Raw genomic sequence first — 15,052 nt, 5'->3', positions numbered from 1 at the left:
TGGCACTCAACATGGAAGCTTTATCATGAACAAAGCAAAGGACAGCAGCCCAGAGCCCAGACACAATGTACAGATGAGACACAAATAATCAGCAAGACATCACTGTCACTGGAAATGAACAGGCGGAAACTGACTACAGACCGCTTCATGGCAGCACACCAATCTGCTGCCGCAAACTGGAGACAAAACCCAAGGTGTCCTACAGCTTAAGGCTTTTGATTCTGTCAGCTTTTGAAATGATAGGACTCCCAGACTGCAGCTAGAAATTCCAAGTCTTCCTGTGGTTGACATATTCATCAGCAGGTGGATTCACTCACCGGGCCCAGATCAAAGCAAGCCCTCACCTTTCGGTGCCAGTCACCGAGCTCTGAATCCAGCTGTCGGTGCCAGCTGTCCCGTGATCGCGGCAAAGCCCAGCAAATCCGGCGAGGAGTTTGGATTTCACATGTGGGGGACTGAGCAGGCGGGGTGGGATTGTAAAAATCTTCAATTTGACTTGAGCCTGAACCCGGGCCCCAGGAAATTCAAATGGGAGGCCCCCAAATAGCATTGTGCGTCGTCTTTGAGACTGGACTCCCCACCAAATTTAATCTGACTCTTGTGCAAGAGAACTGCATCCAGGACCCTGCAGGGCAGTGGGTCAGATGGACAGCCCTGAAAAAGCCTGTTCTGGGGTCTCTGAAGGCACCAGAACTGAACCCTGTGTATGAAGCATGTGCTAATTTTTTGAAAGGCCCCGACTTTCAAATTCGTAGGGACAGAACCAAGAGAAAGAGTCACACCGCCTCCAGAGACACGGCAGAGACATTTTTTTTCTAATCATATGGGACCTGTGGAGTTCAGTGGTTAAACAGACCTACAGAGCCTTAAATTATCCACCATCGGGTAAAGCAGAGACCACAAACCCTTAGAATCCAAAACCACATCACGTCTCAGGGAATTCTGTTGTTTTAGGTATTGTGGATAGCCTCTGTTTAAATGAACAGAAGATTATTAGTGCAATAAAGTCGTGCAATCTATGGGGGCATGTTTGTACCTACCTTTTATTATTATAAGACGCTGGATACAAAATTAACAATAACGAAAAATATATATTTTGTTCCCCCTCTCCCTCTAACAAAAATATATTTTGGCTTGCCTTTTCTTTTTTTTAAATAGAAAACAGGGGAAAAGTTATATATATATAAAAAGAAGCAGGTTATGATGGATGGAAACACTGCTAAATAGGGTCATCTCAGCACGGGTTCTCCCTGACGTCGCTGCTGTGGCTGCAGTACTACACATTGACAGGAGAGGGCGCCGATTGCCGAGGAAGGTGCTTGTCTGCTACTGCTGCTGTTCCTGCTGCTGCCTGGCCAGGGCCACGGCTTCCTGTGAACAGAGGAAGTGGTCAGCTTGTCGCAGTAAGAAGTAATTCACGTCTGGATGTGAAACAAAGAGAAGGATTTTGTAGATTAATTATTGGCTTACAGTACTTCCTGAGTCATTTGGTATTTGTTTTTACTGACATTTTTTTTCATCTGATAGTTGTCTCCCCCCCCCCCCCCATCTGATCAAAATGCACAGCTGTAGGTTGTTTCAATTAATCTCCTGACCTTTAGAAAAGACGCACACAGCCCTGGTCCGACGAAGAGAAAGACAAAGAAATACGCAGGTTCGGGAGAGAGGAGGGTATTCTGTAGTTTCCAGACCCGGACCGCCACAGACAAACGCACACTCTTCAAGAAAAGGGTGCTGTGTCTGTCTGTAGGCTCGAATCATAAAGCATGTAGGAGCAGCATATGACTTACAAATGGAAGACAAACTCTCAATTTATTTAGTGTAACACCTTCAATTACATACTTAAGTATCAATACTTGCAGTGCCTTATTGTTCCAGATGTGCTGAGCTTGAAGCACATACAGTAACTCCGTACAGCTGTAGTTTTTTTTTTAATTTTTGTTGCCAAGGTACATAGTATCTGTGTCTAAATTTGGCTACATTTGCGTTTTCTCTAGCTGTACAAACTGGCACTTCAGAGATTTGCATGCTGATTTGCAAGAGAGAATGGCCAGAGGGCGAGGGGAGCGTGTGTGTGTTTGAACGTGTGTGCGCAGCAGGCCAGGTGGACCTGTGCACTTGGGCGTTTGGCTGTTTGCTTCCTTGTACCTTATCTGAGCCACAAGGGCAGCTCTGTTCTGCTCAGAACTCTCTGGAGCTGGAAATTGTATCGCTGGTGTGAGTCAGGCGATTATCTGGAAAAGACGTCTTATCTCCCCGGAGGAAAAAAAAATGACTCGCACCTTCTCGCCTACTGCAAACCAGGCCACCAACTCACTACAACAGCCAGCGGGCTAATCACTGCCTCCCTGCACTCGAACGGTCTCTCTCCTCTTCCACAAGAGGACTATCAGCCCCTAGTTCGCCTTTCCAAGGATTAGGTCACACAATAACCATGCTTTCAACGGGATTTACAAGCAGGCTGAGCCGCAGTTCAGTTCTGGGAAGACACTCCCAGATGAGCCCCCATTCCATCTCTGCGGCCATAATCAATTCCGCAACACGCTAGGAATCACTTCCAACACTAGGTCCAAAACCTACACATCCCATCGAGGCACCTGGAGCAGAGTACCGCTGTCAGTGAATTGTTCTCCTCCCCCGTTTCCCCAGCCGTGAAGCACCCCAGTGTTGTGTCACTCACCTTCGACCCCGGGGGAGCAGTCAGACCTAGGAAGGCGTAGACCGCGTTATCTTCCCTGGCGTCAAAGAAGGCTTGGTAATTCTGCAAAAACCACAGGCCAGGAAACTCCTTTAGAGCTTGTTTGAATGAGGAGTAAAAAGTCCATGTGAGATTTCTGCTATTTGCATATGCGACAACCAACACCAGGTGCTGAATATGTCCCACTGGTTACGTTTTGCTAGTTAATCAGTAGAGGTATTAATCCACAATCTGCCAAAAGTCCAAAACTCGATTCACATTCCTCCAGCAGCAGGAATGGAGGGATTCTTGTATTTCTTTTCCCCAAAACAACACTTACAAGATGATTCCAGTTGGGAAAGAACCAGGATGTTCTCAATGCTCATTCTCTTGTTGCATTGGTCCCGCATGGCTATTGGAACATTTTTCTCCCATGGAGAACTTGCATCCATTTCGTTCCTGAGGGGAGCTTCGGAGAGGTAGCCTGATAAAATGCAGCTGATGGGAAACGTTACAGCGAAGGATCTTACAGCTATTGCTCCACCTGCTACATCTGCAGTAAACTGCATGGAAATCTGTCCAGATCGCACTAGTTTTAAAACAGTGTGGAAGACCGAGTCAAAAGGTCAGGACAGTGACTATGCGCGGGAAAGGTTTCCTGTTCGCAGTGGTCTTAGGTGCAAACTAAAGCCTGTGATTCCTCACACCCATTCAACCAGAGAGAAATGAAACAGATTGCAGGATGCCAAATGGCATCTTCCTGTCCTGGTTGTTTGACTTCTGACACTGCCCCTTTCCCTGTATGGTCCTTTGATATGTTAAAGTCTTGCCTACTTTTAATGTATAAAAAGGAAAGTATAACTTCAGTCCAGTGAGCATGTCTTGAGTGCTAGGGGAAACCCTTTCTCTGTGATGTGCTCCCCTTCAGCTGATTGTATTAAAGATCTCTGTTGACAATCTCCCAACCTGAGTGAAGACTGAGTTTTCTTCGACAACAGGTTGTCAACAGGCCTGGCCTGTACCTTTCTAATGGAGGGATTTGCCAATTATCAATCTTGCAGTGAGCTCTGTGCGCACAGTGTTGAAAATCCTGGTTTCTGGCTGTGTTACTGGGTGTTTAGAGTGATTCAACAGTATTCAGAACAGAATTAGAATCCTTGACCGCATCACCCCTCTCAGGTTTTACTAAAAATGCCTTTTTTTCCCCATACACTGCATACACAAAATATAAACGTATACAGCAATTTGACCTATACACATTATCCAGCACCTGCTGCGGGTTGACATATTAGGCCCTGGCTGCTGGAAAAACCTGGAATGGCACAGGTTGCTACGCACTGGGAGTCCTCCTCCCTTCCCCGACACCTGCAGCTCACCCCACAGTATCGCTCCTCGTTGAAGATCTGGGGGGGCAGGGGGTTCCCAGTGGCGGGTCGGAAGCTCTCCGGAACATTCTCCCTCATCCACTTCCTGTTGTCCTCGTTGGCGGCGATGTCGCACTCCTCAAACTCGATCTTATTGGCTGCCAGGAACCCCATCACATCCTGCTGCTGCTTCTTAATCTGAGGAGCAGAGGGGAGGGGCAGGGAGCGCGACGCCCGGTCAGAGACAGGAGGCAGACTGCGGTAAGCGCGCTCAGACAAAGGACACCAGGGAAGGCCTCAGTCTGCCAGGAGGCAACTGGACCCCAGAGACACAAGGGCAGTTTCGACTTGCAGAATCGCTGGAACAGCTCTGTAGCGTTCCCACGAACCCGAGCAGAGAGGATGAAGGGCATAGGACCACCGAGGTGAGGAAGAATGCTGTCGCTTTCTTCCTTTTCTGTGCTGGGTGGATGCATTCTGTTATGGTCTTATGTGGCGTCTTTGTGTTATACGTCTTTAATTGTCCGAGCTTGCGGAACCAAATTCCAGGCAACGAGTTGTCATGGCGGTAAAGTCCTGAACAAGATCTTGCGGAATCCGCAATAGTCAGTCGATGTTTTGCCATATGCTCGCCAAATCTGGAGGCGCCCGTTCTCTCCAGATAACGGCAGGGACTCGGGCACCTGCTGGGGGGGAGACCGAGCCCTGCAGGCGCAGTCCCCCAACACGCCCATGGGACATGCCTCCTGGGAGCCCCGCTCGGGACGTCTGCTCGGGCCTTTCGTTAAGGGTCGCTTTGGAGCAGAGTCTTGGCCGTCTCCGTTGCTGATATCCAGCACCTATACGGATCTGGGCCGCACGACCTCCGCTCTCCCACACCCCCTGCCCCAGTCGGAGAGGCAAGGCACCGTGGGATTGCGCAGCTCCCCAGCCGGGCCGCAGTCTCAGCCGGAGCTGTCTCCCCGCTGTCCAGAGGGGACAAGGAGTTGAAGCGGTAGTGACAGCTGCTCGCGACTACATGACGAGCACGGAGACTCAATCGCTCAGCTCCATTACGCATGTTAGTGGCTAATTAAGGAGTGTGTAGGCGCCCTGAGCCGGCAGGAAAACAAGGTTCATTACACGCTCCCTCCTAATTATGGCAACGCGAGCGAGGGAGAGGCACAGGAAATGAGTGTGTTGAGCCGCCGAACGCTGGGAGCTGCTGGCCGTGGGCTGAGGGCTCAGAGACTCGGAGGACTTGAGCTGTGCCAACACCAGGCCATCAGCTGCATCTCCCACTCCATCAGGGCCGCACGCGGCAAACACATGGACGAGCCCCAACGGGACACCTCCGCTCGCTTTGATCCCTGGTTTTCACAGACGTCGAGCTCTTCCAGCTAACCCAACGCAGAAACCAAAAACTCTGCATTTTCATTTAGCATGTTTTTCTTAGGCAAACAAGACAACAAAACAGTTGTGGTGTGCTCGATCTCTCGGGAAACCTAGCAATCTTCACAAAAAAACCTGCCAATTCCCACACAGCAGGCAGAACTCCCTCAGCCGAGGGCAGAGATGCAGCTGGAGGAGCAGGCTTGTACAGGACCGCGCCTGTCAGCTGTGGGAGTCTCCCTGTGGAGGACTGTACTGTCTGACCACTATCGTGAGTCTAGGCATGTCGATTCTATCCAAAACTGCTGATGTGCAGTCGGCCTCACCCTCACGTCGCTTACAGAGACATCAAACCCGTTTAAAAAACACATACTGCTTCAGAATTGAAGCTTCCCACATTTTCATTATTAACTCCCTCTCTCTCTCACCTACGCACACGCCCCCTGCTGCCCAGCATCGGGCATCACATGGACAGTCTCCCGCCTTCAACACTTAACCAATCTGGCCTCAAGGCCAAAAGGTGCTGCAGGTCATTTCTGTATCTCTCACAAGGGCTTGGGGCAAGAGAGCCCCCTGCAGCTCACTCTCCTGCTGAAACAGGGCCTTGGAGAGACCAGATGCTAAGCAGAAGAAGAATTCCACTGAGGAGAATTCCACTAGGCACTTGTCTCCCCTTCCTGCTGGCCAGTGAGCTCTGTTTTCGTGGAATATTCTGAAGGGGATTTCTCCAAATCACTGAGCTTTATATTTCTTTTGGAGAGAGAGGGAGTGAGGGGCAGACTTTTGGAAGGGATAGCAGGGTTGCTGAACTCCAGTTATAAACCGAAGAGGGACTAAGTAAACAGGACACGCTATTATCAAATACTCCACATACTTCTGTTGGCTTGTACAGAAACGACCCTTTCACAACTGTTTTGAGCCCAGCTTTTTACTTTCGTTTGTTCTGCTTTAAAAACAAAAAATACTCCGGCACTCAAAAAAACACTTCCTCCACCAAACATGAACTTCAGACAGGAGCAAAATCAAGGAGAACAAGATAAAGACCAAGAAGGGGCTCAGAGATGGACGTGCTCCTCTCCTCGGGGCCAGGAGGACGAGCTACAAGCTTCGCGACAGAACAGTGCACCCCCCTAATAAAAGCTGGAAACTTTTAATCCCAATCAATTCATTAAGATGTGGGAAGCCTTTTTTTTCACCCCCCCAGACGTGCGGATGTTTGTCCCAGTGCCGATGGCAGAATCAGGAGAAGCGCGGCCTTATAAGGAGAAACGGAAGCACTGTGATCACAGACAAGGCGCAGGGCGGTCAGGACACGACCAAATATGGCAGTGCACTGGGAACCAGGTGCCTGCATCTCCGCTAGAAGCAGGATTCCAGCAGAGACCACCCCTGTGTCACACAGTGGCCCCATGGCGATGCAGGCTCAAGAGAGTTCCGCCCCCTCCCCCTCGCTGAACACAGACTCATGGGAAATGGAGTTCAGTTCCAACAACTGTGTAGTCATTGCCTCCACAGGCACTGAACCAGAGGGGTTTCTCTCCCTACCCCTCAAAACATCCCCTTCCCTCACAGGCACCTTCTCAAAGATGATTCCCAAGCCTACCACGTTTTGTTCGCAGGTCCAGCTGCTGCTAAGCAATCTATTTTACAAGACTGAGATTCTCCTCTATCACGCTCAGCTGTGTTCACTAATGAACTGCTGTAACTATTCTTACAGCCAGGGGTGTGGCTAGATTCCGTTTTGCTGGTGCAAAAGAAATCTGGGACCAGGATTAGATCATTCTTCTTGATTAATTTCTGTACCCCTTAGAATTTTAGATACTTGGATCATTTCTCTAGAGATATAGTTCATTTCCCCCGTCTCTATATGGAAAACAGTTAAAAGTACAATAAAGTAAATAAGAGCAACTTTGAGGCACACAAGACAATGCTGTATCTATAATAATGCAGTGCCACCTCTGTGAGACAATAAATACATACTAGTATCTATAGTCTGAATACTTGCGTAACTGCTATGCAAGTTGCAGACAGCTGCTGTAGAGGAGACTGTAGGTGGTCTACCCCCCTACTCCTTTGCCTCCTCCATCAGTGACAAGACCTGTGCATTTAAACAGTCAATCAAATGCATTGGAGATACAGTGCAGTTGAGCGCAATTATTCTATAGAACAACTTTGCATCAGAAGCTTAATTATAGACCGCCTGGCCAGAAATGACAGTTATTTCTCACCTGATACTGGAGAGCATTTTGTTTTGAAAGCGAAAACAACATTTTAAACGTGCGGCACTGGCGGCATCCAGTGTCAGCAAAACACTGAAATGAGCCGTCTTCTCAAAAACAAAACACCAAGCATGAAATAAAAGACACAAACACAACAGAGACTAACGGAGACGCTCATGCACAAGGCATCTGTTGCATTTTAACACCCAGCACGGAGCTGTTTGCACAAATGCCCTGGTTTGCGGGAGGGGAGGTGATTATTTTGACGCGCCAAGTCTCTTTAGAACAAGCTGTGCCTCCTAAGAAAGGCTCCTGAGTGGTGTTAAATTTGCACAAATATCCTAGGGTTCACTGGGGCAGCTCTCCAGCTCTCTCTCCAAATCTCCAAAGGACAAATATCCAGTTCCTGCTCGGAGCAGCCAGTCACAGAGCCCTCATTGTACAGATGCCAAGATAAATTAATTTGCAGGGGAGCGACGCCAACCTCCCCCCTCCCCCCCAGCACCACCATGGCCATATGCTGGCTCCATTGTCCAACAGACCACAGGCCACAGAAACAGCCAGAGCCCAGTGTCCACACAGCCAGCGCCCAGCGGCCTGCTATCCCAACACACTGCGAAGATTAGTTCGCACACCACCGCTCCCTCTCGCCTTCAATTATTTATTTATTTTTTAAATCTGGCTGGAATTGCGTTTTTTGGCAGGGAAAGGGGGTTTAATCCACTGGGGGGGAATCTGCTCTGCAATCTGAAAGGGCTTTTCGTTTTTGACTCTTTATTCACTCCCGCAGAGAAGCAGAGCAGCAGCAGCACATTTGAACTCGGGCTCTTCCCCCCATCCCTCCTCCCACCCTGCTGCTGCCGGGAGATGACGTAATGCCTTTCACAGCGAAGGGAAAGGCAGTGAAGGTTTGCCCATGGAAACGGCGCTTTCAGCGCTGGCTGCAGGAATGGCCGCGATGCAGCACAGCGGAAAGCTCAGGGTGTCTGCAGCACTGCCTGCCGGAGTGCAGGAAACACTACGTTCCCCTGCAGCAATTTCCCTGGCACAGGTCTGCACCAAGTGCAGGAGGAGCAGCCGGATCCTTCCTATATGCAAAAAAAGACCAGGACTGATCTGGATCTCAGTGCAGTCTCCCGAAAACCAGCTCCCCCCCACAATACTGCTGCTCTTGAACAACAAAACACCGGGGAAGAGCAACCCGATACATTCCTGGGATTAAAGGAATGCACCGACAGGCTGAAAGAATTAAATCTTTTTTAGTGCAGAACAGGGGAGACCGCGAGGAGACCTGATCCAAGTATTCACGATCCACAAAGGAACTAACAAAGCCAACCCAGCCGACGAGTGAAAACTACTATTGGAAGTGTATTTAAAACTGAGAACAGCAGGCACCTCTTAACAGAAAAGAGTGTGGGAGTAGAAGCCTCCTCTCATTTGCAAAATCCAAGTTTTAAATTAAAAATAGAATTTTCTTCATCATTTCTTTTAATTAAAGACTTAAACCTCTCCGCCCACAGCCGTGTTTACAGTTAAATGCAGATAATTAAATTGCTATTGCTACTATTGTTATGTTAAAAGAGTAAAATGTTTCAAGTGACTATTCCTTCAGCGTTTTCAGCACTGAACTCTTACCAGGGGGCTTTGTGAGAGAAGGGCCCCCTAGTGGCCATGAACAGCTAGGAAAAATCAACACTGTGCAAACCTCCTCCTTGCTAACGAGGACGAGCTGCACATTAATTAAAGATAATTAAAGGTTGCTCTTTCCAGACAGTGGGGGATTGAACATATGACCGAGACATGCTTGGATGATCCAGACTCAAAAAGCTGCAGTATCCATTAAATTAAGATCACAGGGACTGCGCGGCTCAGGACCGCCCACTCGCAGAGCAGGGCAGGGGTTGCACCGTCTGTCCCACTGCAGCTTAATCCCCGTCTGAGCTGAAGGCGCCCTCCCACGTCCCTCGCAGCATCACCAAATTAGGTCTTTTGCAGAGTATAAAATGTAATTGATGCAAAGCCATTAAAGGGCACATGAAGGCTGCAAAGTAAAGGAGGCCATCCAAGCAGTCTAGTCCATTGTGTTGGCAGTAATTAACTGATCCCAGGACCGTCCAGGCGTTTGTGAAGGGGTTTCAGGAAGTCAGCTTCTGCAACGCGGCTGGGGAGCTTGTCTCCACGCTCCCCAAAGCTCTGAGCTCTTGGGGAAGAGCCGCGGCTGAGCTGGTCGCGCGGAACCGTGAGCGCTGTTCCATCTGGACCAGACGTAAGGGGAAAGGAAGACCCGAGATCGCCGACAGGATCGCGGCAAATGGAGGGAAAGTCCGGGCGAAGGGCTTGTCATAACGGGCCACAGGAACCAGGCGACTACAGTCACGGCTCGACCCGTGCCACAGATCACAGGCCTGGGGAGACAGCTGCCCCAGCGGGGCTGATGCCGGGCAGATGCTGAAGAACTGAGACGGAGCCCGTCGCTGCGGATCTCCAGGAAACCCACAGCAGAGCACGGACTGTGCCCGATTACAGCCAGCAGCTGCTGCGCTCCAATGGCACACACAGCCACAGGCCCGGCCATGCCCAACAGTCCCCCCTTCAGCAGAAACTGCTTGACTATGGGCTTCCGTGCAGCCCTGCAGGAAGTTTATTCACAGGCGGCCATCTGAAGAACACAGCAGGCGCAGTGCCTACTCTGCTCTGCCATGGAATCGTGTTCAGGGCCCGTTTACAATCCAAGCACAGCCCCGGCCAACCCCTTCTGTTACCCGAGATGTCAATTTCAGCACAGGGACACAGCGCGTGTTTAAACACAGAATGTGGAAGGGCACGCACGGAATAGCAGCATTTTTAAACACCAGCACAGAACTCTCATTCTGAGGGCCAGCTGTCTAGGAATGTCACACCCTCTTTCTAGTCAGCTAAACAAGAACTTGTTCGCGTTGGTAGCTGCGTCAGCATGCGCAGGCTGCAAAGGAACAAGTTAACGGTTTATTATTTGCTGAAAAGAGAAGAAAAGGAACAACGTTTCGGCTGTGGAACCTTCTTCTTCTTCTTCATACCCGAAGAAGGCTCCACAGCCAAACAGTTGTGTTTCTTCTCTTCTCTTTTCAGCAGGGAATAGACCTTCACTTGTTCCTAAACAAGAACTTGGTACTGTCAGAGCTACACATCAAGGTGTGCTACCTGCTTCCTTCGGATCAAGGAACTACATCTATGAATTCTACAGGGCTGCTCTATTCTTATGACTGAGCTCTTGAGTGGAAATACTGGGGTTGTGAAGCGCACATGCCTTCTGCTAACAGCGGGTGAGGAGGACACACAGGACTGTTCCCAGCTGTCGACCTCAGCCCACACAGCCTCGATCAAGAATCCGCTATCGCAGCGTCTCGCTCTCCCCTCACTCAGGTCCCTGGCCTCACCGTTAATTGCCTCTCCCGGGCTGGACTGATGAACTCTTCGCTGCAACTGTGAGCAGAAGGCTCAGATTACTGTCCTCAGCTAACTCCCCCAGCGCAGACACCCTCCTCAACCCCAGCCTCTGGCTGTCATGACACAGACCCAAGAGCAGTTTGCTAATTTCTCATTTTCTTTTTTATTTATAATCCCCCGAAGGAGACTCTTGAGATCTCATCGAGGAAGCAGGTGTGTGTGTGTGTGGGGGGGGGGGGGGGGGGGTCTGTGTAGCTTTTGCCAGGATGGCCCTGATTTCTGATCTTTAACCCCAACTGTGCAGTTTGATTTAACCAAACTACCACTTTGTGCTTCAACAGTATCCCTTTGCCTATTGCCTATCGCACTGAAATGCACACATTTGCATGTTTCAGTGCTGTCGTACATCACAATGGTGAGATCTGTGCCGTCTCTGAAAAGCCACAGCAGTTGTTTATTCCCCATGTAACTCATAGCTCTTGTTCATTAGCAGTAGTTCTGCAGGAGACTGACTGGGCTGTAATTCTCGTGAATCAATGCCATTGATCTCCATAACCTTGTAGCAGACAGCCTAATTGAAACACTGGAGCAAGTACAGAGAGGAGCATGAATTAGGTTTCAGCTCTGCAGCATGCATTAAGGATAGCTGGTTAATGGCCTGACAATAATTATTGAATAATAAACAAAGGTATACAGCACATTTTCAATGCAAAATTGAAATACATGAACCATTTTGTTTGGCTGATGTCACCTTTTACCTTACCCAAACAGAGCAGCTGTCACAGATTTAAAAATAACTCAAAATGAGAAAAGTCTTGTCTTCCACCTTTGATAACAGTCATACTGGAGACTGGATTCAAGACAGATGTTTCCGAGCCACAAACTTCCAGAAAACCTGATGCATTTAGCCCTTTTCCCCAGGTATGTAGCTGTGGCATCTCCCAGGCCGGTTCATCACCTCCAAGGTGACTGGAAAATTGCCCTTTTCACACTAAGTGTCAGGGATGAATAGCGACAATGCATGACTGTATAAACAAACCAAAGGGCCTGAGCAGTACAGACCCCCCGGCAGTGTCGCATGACCTCTGTGACCTCCACATCCAGCTCCGAGCAGAACGCTCAGACCTTATCGACTCAGATATCAGCTGCAGCAGCCGCCACATCTGGCTGGGCTCAGACAGGGTCCCACAGGCTCACAGACCCTACTTACTTCACCCCCCTGAGGCTCGAGCTGGACGTCTGGGGTGAGATACAGACCCCGGCTGCCAGCCAGCGATAGAAAGAACAGCAGCCATGAGTTTGTGACCTTGGCCTGGTAAGAGCTCTGCCAGAATTTCCCTGCATGCCCCCAAAACCTGCGCTGGATCAATCATTAGACAAGCACTTGACCGTGTATATATACTGGACTGAATATAATTTATAGGTAGAAAAATGGCATCATACGTTTATAAGCGTAATTGTATGGCTACATGCGACAGACCCTCCTTCCCTCCCATATGAGAAAGGCTGGAAGGCAGACTTTTCAGAACGCCGAAGACACAATCCAAACGCAGGAGCTCCTGTGCAGAGGAGAAGGAAGGCACTGGGAGCTCTATACGGACGCCGGACAGTATCAGATCCGAGATGTCAGGCTCACACTGGCCAGGCGGCACGGCTTGACCGGCTGACAAATGCACCTGGTCGCCGTGCCTCTGCGTGCTGGCGACTTGCAGGCCTCTTGTGAAGCCAAGCAGAGAGAGCTCAGCCCGACCCACTGAGCAAACAAGTTTGAAATGCACTCTGTTTAAGAGGTGCTGCCCTGGAAAAAAAAAAAAAACACCCTTGCACAGCTCACCTTCTCTTTTTTTGTTGGTGCGCGTCGTCTTTCTGCTTTGAAAACACGGCGGCTCTAGACCGGACCGTTTCTCATTTTGTTAGGATTTTACTTCCTTAATGCAACCCCAGCTGCTTTAGTTCCTTATACAGCTGGCTTATGTCAGCCAAGCCAAGCCAAGAGGTACAGCAATGATCTTTGGAACCTGGACTCCAGCCTGGGACAGAGCGCTCCCATTGTCAGTGTGCCATGTCTTCAGGGGGCGGTGTGGGAGTGATGTTCGGGAGACGTTTCCCCGGTGCACAAACGAGGGAACCTTCCAGAAAACGGATGGTGTAAATTAACGACCCAGAATAACGCCACTGGGGATCGTGCATTTATGGCGAGCCTACCGTCTGTGAGGAAAAACAAGGTGGTGAGGAGGCGCTGCTGTCCTCTGATGCTGTGTGTGTGTGTGTATTTCCCTGCTTTGCATCTTCAGTTTAACATTAGACACGTGCCCTAACTATACTTTTCCTGGCAGGAACAGAGAGAGAGCTTCTGAGGTGGGGTGACTGCAGGGTGTTAAGAGGTGGCCCCTAGGCTGGACTGGGAGCTCAGCTTTTAGCAGAAATCCCAGAACCAGGTTCAGATCTGACAAACCGAGAGCCTGCGGTTAGCGGCCAGACCCGGAAACAACACGAGCTGTGAAGAGACAGCCCCACAGTCTACAGGGCCTTCAGAAACCCAGGTCACGTATTCGTACAGGTCACCCTACATCACTGCTGTCTGAAGATAAGGAACATTTCTTTAAGCCATGGAACAACGACGCAAGACATGTTGCATGAAGTACACACTGGTCCCTGACTTTCATTCCACACAATCTCTAAACTTAATGGAACTGACCTCCTGTTTAACTGATCACTGTTAAATTATCCCTGGCCTTTCTAAACTGAATATTTAAAAGCCACCTATGAAACATTAAAAAAAAAAACTAACTGGCCACATTCCAGAAGTTTCTTTCACGAACCCAGTGGGATGTGACCCTCAGATCAATGAGCTACCAAGGAGCAAACAAGCCAGGTGGGGCAAATGACCCATCTCTTTTCGTTTGCAGTTTTCCTGTTTTCTTTTAGCTCTTTACACAGTGTCTGCGGGTTCAGGCAGTAATTTCAGGCTTCGGAGTTACCCGACTGGTCTCAAACTCGGAACTACAGGCAGACGCCGCTGTGCCACTTACCCACCGGCTATAAGCGACTCGCTGGGAGACAGCACATCGTGGCGGAATGCGAGCGCATCCTTCACACAGTGACGGTCTCGCGTAATCGGGCTAAACGCCTGGGAAACGTGCCGGCGCCGACCCGCGCTGTGCCGTGCCAACAGCCAGCGAGCCTTCGCATGAGGAAGACGGCAGGCCGACGCAGCGAGCGATCCCCAACTTCAACGCTCAATTTTCAGGCGTTCAGGCACAGCAATGTACAAGGTTCCGCAAAGTTACTAACGGTAATTGCTATTTTTTTTTAAATGGCATTAAACTTGTATTGTACTCGTCGCCGTGAATGAAATGCCCATGTGCAAAGAATGCTTTTGCGCTGCAATCGGTGAAAAAGCGGCTTCTCAGCTCTGACAGCAGCAGGCGCCGCATCAAACCGCTGTGCTCCCTGCAGCTGCGAGAGCTGCCCAAATATAGAAAGTTTCCTTACCGAGGTGGACCCAGACGATGATGCTATGTAAACTTTAATCACCATGTTTCCTTCTACTTTCAGAGACGTCTCTCCGGCGAACGCTTGCTTTCCAGGCCGAGCGGGCAAGTCACAAGCAAATGCTGCACAGATATTTTATTTTATTTTTTTGTGTTCTTGTTCTGCAGACTAATTCCTTCGAAGCAAGACCCGCTGAGAGTTACAGTTAGTGCTGGGCTGATGCAAAGCAGTTATGCTCTCGACGTGCGATTGCTCGGCTTCAATTGGCTGTTCTCCTCCCTCCCTCCGGTTCTCTCTTTCGTGGGTTTGGCGAAAAGAGAGAAACACCCTTCTCGCGCAGGAAGGCACATGATTGCGCGCATATTTGCTCGTTAACTCGCAGGAGAGTGGCTAAGGAGGAACATTCTTGACAACGCGAGAGTTTGGCCCGGGTCTGGTCTAGGTTCTGCGCTCGGTTGGGGTGATTGCGAGAGTTTCGCCCCCCCCCTCCGCTGTCTCGA

General features: G+C 49.7%; 1 protein-coding gene across 2 annotated transcripts; it reads right to left on the bottom strand.

Moving 5' to 3' along the window:
* On the bottom strand, positions 1 to 14,905 carry sh3bgrl (SH3 domain binding glutamate-rich protein like). 2 transcript variants are annotated; one of them, XM_015351766.2, is made up of 4 exons: positions 14,553 to 14,905; positions 4,054 to 4,239; positions 2,681 to 2,761; positions 1 to 1,371 (listed from the first exon to the last, which is right to left on the bottom strand). In XM_015351766.2, the coding sequence occupies exons 1-4, from the start codon at positions 14,595 to 14,597 to the stop codon at positions 1,327 to 1,329; spliced, it is 357 nt and encodes a 118-aa protein (XP_015207252.1). In that variant the 5' UTR covers positions 14,598 to 14,905; the 3' UTR covers positions 1 to 1,326. The 2 variants fall into 2 exon arrangements, with proteins under 2 accessions (XP_015207252.1, XP_069049759.1); XM_069193658.1 differs by lacking the exon at positions 14,553 to 14,905 and adding an exon at positions 12,892 to 12,971.
* Positions 14,906 to 15,052: the final 147 nt, after the last annotated feature.

Source organism: Lepisosteus oculatus, chromosome 8 (assembly GCF_040954835.1).
Source record: "Lepisosteus oculatus isolate fLepOcu1 chromosome 8, fLepOcu1.hap2, whole genome shotgun sequence".
Classification (NCBI taxonomy): domain Eukaryota; kingdom Metazoa; phylum Chordata; class Actinopteri; order Semionotiformes; family Lepisosteidae; genus Lepisosteus; species Lepisosteus oculatus.
Note: the sequence above shows the minus strand (reverse complement) of the source record. Positions and strands in the feature narration are given on the sequence as shown.